Source organism: Erinaceus europaeus, chromosome 9 (genome assembly GCF_950295315.1).
Source record: "Erinaceus europaeus chromosome 9, mEriEur2.1, whole genome shotgun sequence".
Classification (NCBI taxonomy): Eukaryota; Metazoa; Chordata; class Mammalia; order Eulipotyphla; family Erinaceidae; genus Erinaceus; species Erinaceus europaeus.
In genome coordinates, this window is record NC_080170.1 from 89,516,312 (window position 1) to 89,528,573 (window position 12,262).

At 37.8% G+C, this 12,262-nt stretch overlaps 2 protein-coding genes across 10 annotated transcripts in view; both read left to right on the plus strand.

Moving 5' to 3' along the window:
- The window catches only part of SPICE1 (spindle and centriole associated protein 1), a 50,935-nt gene extending 46,180 nt beyond the window's left edge, over positions 1 to 4,755 (plus strand). For 4 of the 9 annotated variants that reach the window (XM_060198356.1, XM_060198357.1, XM_060198360.1 and 1 more), the window contains 2 exons: positions 1,415 to 1,517; positions 3,740 to 4,755. In XM_060198356.1, the coding sequence (XP_060054339.1) occupies positions 1,415 to 1,517; positions 3,740 to 3,920 (284 nt within the window). In that variant the 3' untranslated portion in view covers positions 3,921 to 4,755. Of the gene's footprint in view, positions 1 to 25; positions 95 to 1,414; positions 1,518 to 2,443; positions 2,532 to 3,739 lie in introns of those variants that run through there. The other 5 variants (XR_009551655.1, XR_009551656.1, XR_009551654.1 and 2 more) reach the window with 5 other exon arrangements.
- A 1,745-nt stretch (positions 4,756 to 6,500) lies between these two features.
- Positions 6,501 to 12,262, plus strand: part of CFAP44 (cilia and flagella associated protein 44) — a 147,311-nt gene continuing 141,549 nt past the window's right edge. Inside the window, exon 1 of the mRNA XM_007516341.3 lies at positions 6,501 to 6,618. The gene's annotated coding sequence lies outside the window, so the exon portion shown is untranslated. The remainder of the gene's footprint in view (positions 6,619 to 12,262) is intronic.

A 12,262-nucleotide genomic window follows, 5' to 3' on the forward strand; every position in this document is an offset into this window, starting at 1 on the left:
GGGTCTTCCTCTTTTTTTTCTCTAGGCTTCTTCAGATGACAACTTTGTCTCCTATTCTTCATAGTCACAAGTCTCTAAGCAACTTCTGATTAGGGTAAATAAGTTATATCACTCAAATGTATATGAACATCTGCTGTGTTCTCCCATATTCTGGGCACTAGAGATAATGCACTGAACAGTTGGTTCAGTTTGTTACCAGTATTTAAGTTGGGGGACAATAACCAAATACATGAGATAATGCCGTTGCTAAGTACAATGGAGAAAAGTAAAGCAGATTGCTTTTCAGAATAATTTTACATCCTCAGAAGTTATTTAAAATTTAAAAAATAACTTTGTTTCTGTTGTTACATTTATTCTTCAACATACCTGAAGAGTAGACAAAACTCATAATATCTATTTGACAAGTAAACTGAGGCTCAATGAGCATAATGGTTATGCAAAGAGACTCTAATGCCTGAGGCTCCCAAGTCCCAGGTTCAGTCCCCCTTACTACTATAAGTCAGAGCTGATCAGTGCTCTGGTTAAAAAAAAAAAAAGTTTGTAACTGTGGCCTTTCCATTAATTATTAACTCTAACATTCTCTCTTTTTTTAAGTAATATGTATTGGTTACATAGGAATCTCTGTAGACAGAAGTGATGAAAAATATGAGTAAATCACATGCCATACAAAACTTTTTTAGTTTCTAACATAACTAAGGAATCTATTAAATTTAAGTGGAGTTTCACAACCATTCCAGGCCTGGAAATCACTGGGTATGAGCAGTGATTTATAGGAGATTTTGCAAAACTGCCTGAAATAGACACAACAGGTTTTTTTCATTAATAGGTATATGGTAAATATTTCTTAACTGATTACTTCTGAAATATTGAGAGTTTTGCAGTTATACTTGCCATTAGCTGTATGAACTCCTTAGCCAGCTTTTTCCTTTTAATGTCTTTAGTAACTTGATAACATAATAGTGGGATTGATTTAGAATATTTTAAAAAGTTTTATTGAATGAATTCAGAACTTTTCCTTTATTTTCAAACTGTAGATAAATTCTTTTGACAAAAATCTTAAGTTATTGAGGTCTATCTCTTAATTTCGGTTTCTCACTTCTAGATCTGGGGCTTGATACTACTTGTCTGAAAGTTCTGACTCTTTATGAACTAGTATGCTACTAAACTGACACTAAGAACTGAAATGTACTATGGTTTTGTTAATGTCTCCTTTCTTAAAAAAAAAAAAAATAAATAAAAGAACTGAAATGTATCCCAGTTCATTTCTAGATTCTTCAAGTGTAGCGGTGAACCATACTAATAAAAATATAGAAAGAAAATTCATAATTAAATTTATAATACGATTGAAATAAAGTTTTATTTTAATTTTTATCTTAATGTGAGGTAATGAAAAAAATTTTTTTTGGTATCATAGAAGGAGAAAAGAGGACAATTGAGGTGTCTATTCCAGGAGCAGAAGCCCCAGAGAGCTCCAAATCCAGTACTGTCTCTCCTACCAGTGGAGTGAATGCCAGAAGGTAGGCTTACATTGTGGTTAGTTACTTTAAAATGTCTAGACTGGGTAGAGCATGAAACTCTTAATCTCAGAGTTGTTGGTTCGTGCCCCACATTGGGCGCCAGAATGCCGGACTAGCATTGCGGGTGGGAGACCAGGAACTCATGGGGGCGTGGTAATACAATTCTTTATTGATGAGGGAGCTCCAGAGTCGGGTGTGAGCACAGTGGGTTAAGCCACGTGGCACCAAACCACAATGGCTGCCTCCTGCTCTACAGGCTGGCCAGCCCTTCTCCAGGTTGGGATGCAGGAGAGAAAAAGAGAGAGAAACCAGGAACATAGCAAGTCAGAATGGAGATGGCTAAGAAAGGGGGTGGAGAAAAGAAACAGGCACGCTGGGAACTTCCTTAGCTATGGTTTTAACTGGTGGGAATAATGTACCCTGCAGGCAGGGCGGGTCTTGAGGTAGAAAGAAGATAGATCAGGCAAAACAATGATTATGGAAATAGGCCATAGTGTCAGCAATGGAGGATGGAGCAGGGGGCTGCCCAACACACCACCTTCGGGGGAGTCGCTTTACAAGCAGTGAAGCAGGTCTGCAGGTGTCTATCTTTCTCTCCCCCTTTGTCTCTCCTCCTCTCTCCATTTCTCTCTGTCCTATCTAACAATGACAACATCAATAACAACAACAATAATATCTACAACAATAAAACAACAAAGGCAACAAAAGGAAATAAATAAATACTTAAAAATAAAATAGAAAACTGGTTAAAAACAAAGAAAGCCTAGGTTAGTGAAAATATTTTACAAATAATTTACCTTTTTGGGCCTAAGTCTTCATGTCTTCTCAAGCTCTTACCAATATTGAAAATTGTCTGTCTTTATAACTTTAATAGGTTAACAGTGATAGATAATTCTCTCACTTTATTTTTTATTATTATTGAATAGATCTTCAGGGGCTACTAGTAATTCTTGTTCTCCATTAAATGCCACCTCAGGAAGTGGACGATTCACACCTCTTAATCCAAGAGCAAAGGTATTTGATAAAATGTAATTGTGAAATATGTAGTAGAGGTCAGGAGAATGAGGGTGAAAGAAAGTTGTCCCAGTGATTACAGTTCTTAGTTACTATTTTGTTTTTCTAATGGTGGTATGAAATTCTCAGAAGAAGGAAAAACCAATTCACCTTTACTTGAATAAACAAATCTTGTACTTTTTAAGGTAATAAAAAAAGCAAGATAACATTCAGTAGGACTTCAGTAGTCCTTTAAGTCTAGAAATTACTGGTTTGATACATACATGTTATACCTATGTGACAAAATTATAAATCATTATTTCTCTATTTAAAAAGAAGTACTGGCTTCAGGCCAAGCTTTTGAAACCGGGTGGCAGGAAAGCAATTCCTTGAATACGTAGTGGGAGTATTGAGATGTTGTGGTTCTCTTAGTCTTTGTGTCTGTGTGGGGCTTGGGATAGAAAGGGATAACCAGTCATTTTTCCTTGTCACTTAACCCTAGGAGGTCAGATGTGAGTGTGCTACTGGTCAGAGAGATTGATGGCACAGTGATTAAATAAATCTCCTATGTATTCTCCATGTTTTCATTTGGTATTGGAATGTATATTGGGAGTTGGGCGGTAGCACAGTGGGTTAAGCGCAAGTGGCACAAAGCGCAAGGACCGGCGTAAGGAATGTATAGAAGCTAAACCTTTAACTTCAGAGCCTCAGGGATAAATGTGTTTTGCGTAACCACTATCTCCCTAGCCCTCCCAATTTTTTAAAGGCTTTTTTAAAAATCATTATTTTTCCTGTGTGACACAGCAAAGTATAGTTCCCTTAAGTTTGGTCATAGTAAATTGTCAGATTATCTTTAAAGTCATTATTTGTAAACATGAGCTAACAAACATTTTGCAAAGACTAAATAACTATCATTTTTAAAGTTGAAAATAATGAAATACAAAATTGTCGGTCTTATTAAAACCTATGATTTCTAAAAGGAAAAAAAAAAAAACCTCTGATTTCTGTGAGGCATTGGACTTATCCTTTAAAGAAAGGGGGGGGTCTATTCTGAGAATGTAACTCTATTAGAGAATAAAATATGTCAGTAGCAATTAAGGTTCCAGTACTAGTCAGTGGCATAGGGTTACTTTGGTTCTTTGTTTGATCTAAGTAATTGTAAATTATGAAAGGTGTCATCTTCCTGTTTAAATTCATCCTAATTCCTTTTTTGCATCTTTGTTCAACAGAATGAGAAGCAAAACGAAGAAGGCTGGTTTGCTCTTTCTACCCATGTGTCATAAAAGTCCTTTGTTCTCAACAATATATTCTTGGGCTTCTACTCCCTGTTACCTGCTCCTACTTTCAAGTTTTTATGTTCTTCATTTTTATAAAGCTTACAGAATTCTTGTAGTACTTATATCCCATTAGACTTTGTCCTAATGGAAAAAAAGAAATAAAACAACTGATTTTTGATCTTTTCAAACAGATTTCCAACAGCCAACCAATATGCAACCTCCTGTGAATAAAATTCACTATAGGGAAATTAAAGTTTTATATTCTAATAATTTCACTAGCATTTTGAAGTATATAAGTTTTGTAAATTAATATTTTGTCATGTTTATTCAGTTTTTTTTCTGTTTTATTGTTAATCTATCATTTTGATTTTCCTTTTTTTGAGAACTAAGTTGTTTTGCACATAACTTGTAGTGAAATGACTCTATATCATTAAAGTCTTTCAGAAAAAACTTAACATCCCCCTTTGGTTTCCTTATTAATGAAAAGTCACTATAGTCCATCAAACGAAATGTACAAGTTTAAAAAGTAGATGTGAAGTATTTGTATTGTTGTGTAAATATCATCAATAAGATTTCCATACATGCAATAAATATTGATCATTGAATTCAAATGTTTTATTTATTAGCATATTAATGTTTGAAACATAATGGATTACAAAAAGTTAACAATTTTCCTAGCCTTGAAATTACTAAACATCTAGGGGAAGTTTTTCTTATTTTCGTTTGGCTCTCAGACATTAGTTTCTATTTTAAACCTGCTTTTTAAAATTAGCTCTGTCCCTCAATTCTAGGAATTCTCAACCTAAGTAAGAGTGGTATAGGAAGAAATACTGAAACTTCTTTGTGGAACTTTCTTACAATATTTTTCCTTCTTACTCTGTAATTCATTATTCTATGAAGTAGCCTATACAACTTTTATTTGGTCCTTTTCATGATTGTATTGGCAAAAATAAAATAATTTCTTTTGATACCGCTCATTTTATTTATGTGAAATAACTTGTATTTGTCTGCATTATTATAAATTCGTCTATATGGTACTCCTTGAAACTTGATATTTAATAACATGTGCACGCAACCAGGTGTATCATCACCCCACCCCAAAACTTGCTAATGTTATCCTTGTCTGAGATATAAACCATCTTAACTCTTCCTTCCTTCCTTCCTTCCTTCCTTCCTTCCTTCCTTCCTTTCTCTCTTTCTCTCTTTCTTTCATTCTTCTTACCAGGGTTGGTCTGGTCCCTGTACCATGAACCCACTGCTCCTGGTGAACATTTTTCCTTTTTTAAAATCTTGTATTTGATAGGACAAAGAAACTGAAAGAGAAGGGGGAGATATAGAAGGAGAAACATCTGCAGGCCTGCTTCACTGTTTGAGAAGCCTTCCCCCTGCAGGTGTGAAGCAAGTGCTAGAACCTAGCTCCTTATGCATGGTAATATATGCATTAAACTCTGTGTGCCACCACCCAGCCTCATGTTATTATTGAAATGTCAGGTTATTTTATTTGACAGATGACTGTATCTTCATCCATTGTGCCCCTCTTTAAACCTCAAAAATTGTGACTCTCAACTGTAGGAGCATTTAAAAAATTACAAAATTGGAGTGGAGATAGGGGAACGTCTAGAGTTTCTCTGTTCCTCCTTTCCTCTCATTCTGACACACACACACACACACACACACACACACACACACACACACACACACACAGAGTCACTGACTGCCAGGAGTGATGGATTTGCTGTGCAGGGCATTAAACTCCAGCAATAATCCTGGAGGCACCAAAAAAAAAAAAGTTTGGTTTAACTAACAGCTAAGTTACCCTAGGACCTCTTTATCAATTCTGAGAGCCCTTTGTATCAGTGAGTCTCAGAGTAAGAACGCTAACCAGCTGCATCAACAGCACCTGAGGTGTTTGTTAGAAAAAAGGAAAAAAAAAAAAAATCTTGGACACCATCTCAGATTAATTTAGCAGAAAATCCATTGTCTGTCTGTAAGACCTTCAGGTGCTTTCAAGGCATATCCAAGTTTGGGAATAACTGATCTATAGCATTGCAGGGAGTGAACTCTATGTCTAACCTTATGTACTATACCTATATTTACTTAAACCCCCAAAATCAGATCACCTGTATTATATATATATTACCAAAGTTCCCTGTGCCATTGCAGTAAATGGAAACTGTTCTCCCCCCCCCCACACCCCACCCCTTCCTTCAGATAAACTAAGCAAGTTTTTGAAAGTTCCAAGATGTTTTTGCTGTTAATAATGCTGGTAAGGATCACTTTGGGCTATTTTGTATTATTATTATTTAATGTTTTATTATTCGATAGAGAAATTGAGAGGGGAACAGGAGATAGACACCTGCAGCACTGCTTCAGCACTTGTAAAGCTTTCCCTCTGCAAGTGGAGACCAGGGGCTTGAACCTGCATCCTTGAGCGTTGTAATGTTTGCTTTTAATCAGGCATGCCACCGCCTGGCCCCCTGCTATTTTGTATTATTGAGCAGGTAAGTCTGAAGTATTCAAGACTCATTTTCATTTATCAGTAAAACACCTTCAGGGGATAGTAAACTGATTTAACCCCTCAATGTCACCACCAAGAAATAGCCTGGAGCCAAAGGTCTCTGAGATTGAACTTCCGGGGGCGTGAGGGTGGGAGTGTGTGTGTGTGTGTGGGGGGGGGAGCAGCAGAATTTCCCTGCTAGCAGTCTCCCGTGCGCATGCGCCTCCGGACTCCCGGGGGATCCGCTGGGAGTCGCTGAGGACAAGGCGTTGCTGCGGCAACTATTTGTAAACCCAAGACCTGGGCGGCATTAAGTAGGAAGCTGGAAACTTCGGTAAGTTTGTCACACAACCTTCTCAAATCTTGTCAGAGGTTCAGAGCGTGGTGAGTCTTGTTTGGATTTATTTTGGGCTGAAATGTTCCCTGTCTTTGCGGAAACATTTATTTCTCTGCATATCAGCTCAACAAACATTCAAAGTGACTAGAGACTGAACCAGACTTTGGATACAAATTTCCTGCCTCCAAGGAGCTCGGGCTTGGGCGTGGGGGTGGGGTGGTGGTGGCAAAAAGCAGACAGACAGTGGGAGTTAGACTTTAGCTAAGCCAGAAAGGAGGGTTTTTCTTGTGGGAAAATATCTGAATTCGTGAGTCAGTGAAGTCGCTCTGCTTCACATTTAACTGTGTGACGCTTGACAAATGGATCCCTTTGCACTTCAGTTTCCTAGCTTTTAAAAAGGAAGACACTAATGGTTGTTAGTATAGTGCTTACTAGGATTATGCAAGGAGAGAGGTGGTATGTAATTGTACGGACGTAGATGTAGCATGCAAGTACTTAAAAGTACTGCGTGCATCTAGTTAAACTTGAGTTGCCATGGGTGACTACTACTGAAAACTTTTGAGAAGGGGCTAAAGAGGGAACATGAAGAGGTGGGTTATGTGACAGGAGATGAAATCATGCATAGATGAAGGACAGTTGTGCCAAGGAATCTGCCTTCTTATTCTGGGTTAGTGAGGAACTGTTAAAGGTTTTTAGTGAAACTAGTGTCACATTTTAAAGCTGTGTTTTAGACGTACAAGATGCAGTTGAGAAAATGGGGTTAGAGAAGGGAGAGGCAAGGTACAGGGAAGAGGACAAGGGCTGACAGAGGAAATTGAGAGGAGATACACTCAAAAGGTCTAATACACACACACACACACACACACACACACACACTTGGCAACTTGGACCAGTAAACCAAGTGCATAATTCCTGACACGGCTTTCTCATTTGTATAGTTAGCCTAACTCAAAGTTGTTTTGAGAAATACATGAAATCTATGTAGAATCTTTAAAACTGAGCTTGACAAGAGGTAGACATTCAAAACATATGGTCCTTAACCCTTATTCTTATCCTTGTCTCCATCAGAGTTATGTGGAGAATGACATCCTAAAAATGGTATGCTATTCATTTTTTATTGAAGTAACATTGAACTATAAAATGTATAATTTTCAGTGTAACCATAAAAAAACAATCATCTATGCATGTTAGAGTAAACTCACCACTTAATGAAGTTCACTGGTTTTAAACATTTTCCAAGTGACTGTAAAATGCAAACAGAAGGGCCTTAATCGGGCGGTAGTGCAGCGGGTTAAGCGCAGGTGGCGCAAAGCTCATGGACCAGCATAAGAATACCGGTTGGAGCCCCCGGCTCCCCACCTGCAAGGGAGTTGTTTCACAAGCGGTGAAGCAGGTCTGCAGGTGTCTTTCTCTCCCCCTCTCTGTCTTCCCCTCCTCTCTTCATTTCTCTCTGTCCTATCCAACAATGATGACATCATAAGAATAACAATAATAACTACAACAATAAAACAACAAGGACAACACAGGGGAATAAATAAATTAATATATTAAAACATGCAAACAGAATTGAGATCTGAGCTATCTCCCTTGATAACTTATCATTGTGCTGCCAGACAATTGTAACACTCTCATTTTACATATGGAAGGACCAAGAGGCTAAGAGACCCCACAGATTTGCCCTAGATCAGGGTAACTTAACATTGTTTCTTGGTCAAGCTGGGATATAAACTCACATCTCCAGCACCAAAGCTGGAGGTTATGGTGTAACTTCTTAACCACTTTGCCCAAAACAAACAAAACCACATCTATTCTACTTCATCTATTACACTGCCAATTTCCAGAACACTAGTTCTTCCTGTCTGGCTCAAATACTTTTGGGTAAGCAGGAAAAACAAAAAAGATAAGACATAAATAAGTGAGAGATAGATGACCTACCATTACTTTGAAAGGAGGCCATGAGTCAGCGAATGCGGCTATCTCCTGAAAGCCTAAAACAACTCTCAGCTAACCAACAAGGAAAATGGAAACTTCAGTTCTAAAACCACATGGGGGAAAATCCTATCAACAACCTGAATAAGTTATTTTCCCATAACCTTCAGATATGATGGTAGCTTAACCAGCACTCTCATTTAACTAAACAGAGAATCAGATGAGTCACAACTGTGCCCAGATTTTTAGTCCTCAGTTGTGAGGTAGTAAAGAGGTTTTATTTGAAGCTGCTAAATCTGCATGACAGTAGTAGAAAACCAAACAATACCTGTTTGTAGACTAAAGTGAAACTTAATGAAAGGTTCATTTAGTTCTTATTTAGCTGCAGTAGAGTATCAATTTAGTTGGCAACCTAGTAATTGGGAGAAGATATTTGCACATCACACATGCTTTAGTGGTAGATATTTGCACATCACACATGCTTTAGTGGCAGCATCGTGATAGTTATAGTTATATAGTTATAGAGAGGAGACACACCTGTTACACTGATTTACCACCATGAATCTTTCCCTCTGCAAGTGGGGACTAGGAGCTTGAACTTGGGTCCTTGCACACTGTAACATGTCTGCTCTACCGAGTATATATATACTCGGCTCTTCTCAGTAGTTTTAAGAATTGAATTGATTTAAAGTATGAAGATCCTTAAAAGCAAGGACTCAAATGGTGTTTAGACATGTTTGTAGCTATCTAGATAAGCTTACCTGCTGTATGTGATAAGCTGATATCATGCTGCCATAATTGGCATTGTCTTACAAGAAAGCAAACTTATATAGTCTAATTGAAATGAATTCCCACATATTACCACTGTAGTCTTGGATGTCCTCACCAGTGCAAGGAGGCAAGAAAGAGATACTAAAGGGTTACATATTGGTAAGGAAAAAATAAAGCTATCACTATTTGCTGATGACATGAGAATATACCTAGAGAACCCCAAAGACTCCACTCATACTCCCCAATTTCAACTAAGCAATAGTAAAAACAGGTCCTGTAATAAAAATAAACCCTTGAGCCAATGGAACAGAATCAACAGCCAAAATAAACCCACCCATTATACATGACATATACATAATATATGACAAAGGGAGCATAACCATTTAATGAGGACAAGAAGACCTCTTCAACAAAATGATGCTGGGAAAACTGGACAGCCACATGTAGAAAAGTGAAACGAGACCACCACTTCACACCATATGCCATAGCTTAGCTCAAAATGGATATTAGACTTAAAACTATAATATATATATATATACATATATATTATATATATATAAAACATTACTGTGGAATCCAGAGAATTGAAACACATGAACTTATAAAAACAAAACAAAAGCCATCTGAAGTAAACAGTCTCTAAAACTTTGTGAGGTCTTTCATAGTTATCTTTTGGGATAGGGACACAGAACTTTTGAGGATAGGTACACATAACTTTGATGGTGAATGAATGCAGTGTGGAACTATACCCTATAATCTGTTAATCTTGTAAACCACTATTAATCATGAATAAAAAAATAAAATGAAAAAAACAAAATGCAGAATCTGGGAAATGTTTTTGATGATAGAACTTGGATTTTAAAGCTCCTGCTATTTAAAAAATATTTTCCTGTTGTTTGATTACTACATACCCAAAGCCACAGTGGATGTACAGTCTACAAGTCAGGTTAGAATAAGGGGTGAAGGAAAGAGGAAGGAAGAAAGAAAACCGAACAAGTAGAAAAATAAAAATTAAAAACAAAAACTGCATATGCATGCACTTTTTGAAAGGTAAAACATCATTTTGCTAATCCAGAAAAATGCCTCCCAAACTGAATAACATGGGTATCATTTTAGGAATGCCATTAAAAAAAAATAACTATAGAAAAACCATATGGACAGTGCACTGTTCTCCTCCGAATTAACGTCATTGCAAGAAAACAGAATGAGTCCTGAAGTCTAGAGGAAGAGAAGCAATGGTCATGTTGCAGTTGTTCCTGGTTGTGTAGTGTGATCATACCTGCTACTGGCATACTTGCCTTCTCCAGAGGACAGGAGATAGATTGGTGGATTAATTCAGTTAATTCTCACTGAAGCCTTATAAATATATATTATCTTCATTCTCACTTTATAGTTGAGGAATTGATGTACAGTTTATATATATCATTATTATTTACTGAAAGAAATGCAGAGAGAAATGAGAGAGAGACAGAGACAGAGAGACACCAGAGCATTGTTCAGATCCGGATTATGGTGGTGCTGGGTATTGAGCCTGGGACCTCAGAGCCTCAGGCATGAAAATCTTCTGCTTAACCAACCATTATGCTGTCTCCCTAACCCCAAAGAAAGTTAAATTATGTACTAAAACTGGGATTTAAACCTGAATCTACTACATATGGTCCCAGACATATGATAGTTTGACTTGGGTGGGTTTTTTTTTTTTTTTTGCCTCCAGGGTTATCGCTGGGGCTTGGTGTCTGCACCATGAATCCACTGCTCCTGGAGGCCATTCTTCTCATTCTGTTGCCCTTGTTGTTACCCTTGTTGTTGTCATTATTATTGTTGTCATTGCTTGTTGTTTTCGACGGGTTAGGTTGTTTTCGCCGGGCTGGCTTCATGGGCGGGTAACAGATGACCAGGGACTCATGGCTGGGTTGTAGGCAGTATCTCTTTATTCATGCAGGACGCAGCGCAATCTAAGCCGAGCTGAGCTAAACTAAAGGTACTGTAAAACTCACAATGCTGTCTTTATATATACTTGCGAAGTAGGATGGAAACAGGATGTGACATAGAGAGGGCGGAAAGAAAAGTGACTGGTGAAAATCAGAGTGTGACAAAGAGGGGGCAGATTAGGCGAGAATCCTATCACTGAACCACAAATGCCCTGGAGGGAGGGTGGAACTTGTTAACAGTGGTTATGTAAATAGAATAGTGTTAAGCAGGGGGGATTTAAACCAAATGAAACAGAAGGGGTCTCATGCATACCAACAATTGCTATTGTTGTTGCCAGATAGGACAGAGAGAAATCAAGAGAGGAGGGTAGACAGAAAGGGGGGAGAGAAAGATAGATACCTGCAGACCTGCTTCACCGCCTGCAAGGTGACTCCCCTGCAGGTGGGGAGCCAGGGGCTCGAACTGGGATCATTACCTGGTCCCTGTGCCTTGCCTGCGCCTACCCCGCTGCACTACCGCCCAACCCCCGACTTGTGATTTTTTAAAAAACTTGAGATGATGAAAAAGTGGCATGCATAGATTAGAAACCATATTTCAACTTTTGAATTCTGACTTTTCCTGGGGATAGTGGTTTGTTGTGGTATAGTGCTATCTTGAGCCCCAGCATTGGTAGTGAGCAGCTATTTCCAGTCAGATGTAAAAAAAAACAAAACAAAACAAACAAAAACCCTGATTTCTACAGACCTTTTTACTGCCAGTTTTCAGTATTCAAAAAAAAAAATCACACAAGTTACTCATTTTTTAAAAAATAAAATTTGGCTTTGATAACTTTGATAACTTTGCCCAACTGCAGGCTGACTTAAGTGCTCTGAACAGTAAGGTTAATATAGACTAAACTTTGATGCATGCAGGTTAAGTGTATTTTTGCTTTATTTATTTTTTAATTTTTAAAATTACCTTTATTTATTGGATAGAGACAGCCAGAAGTCAAGAGGGAGAGAGACACCTG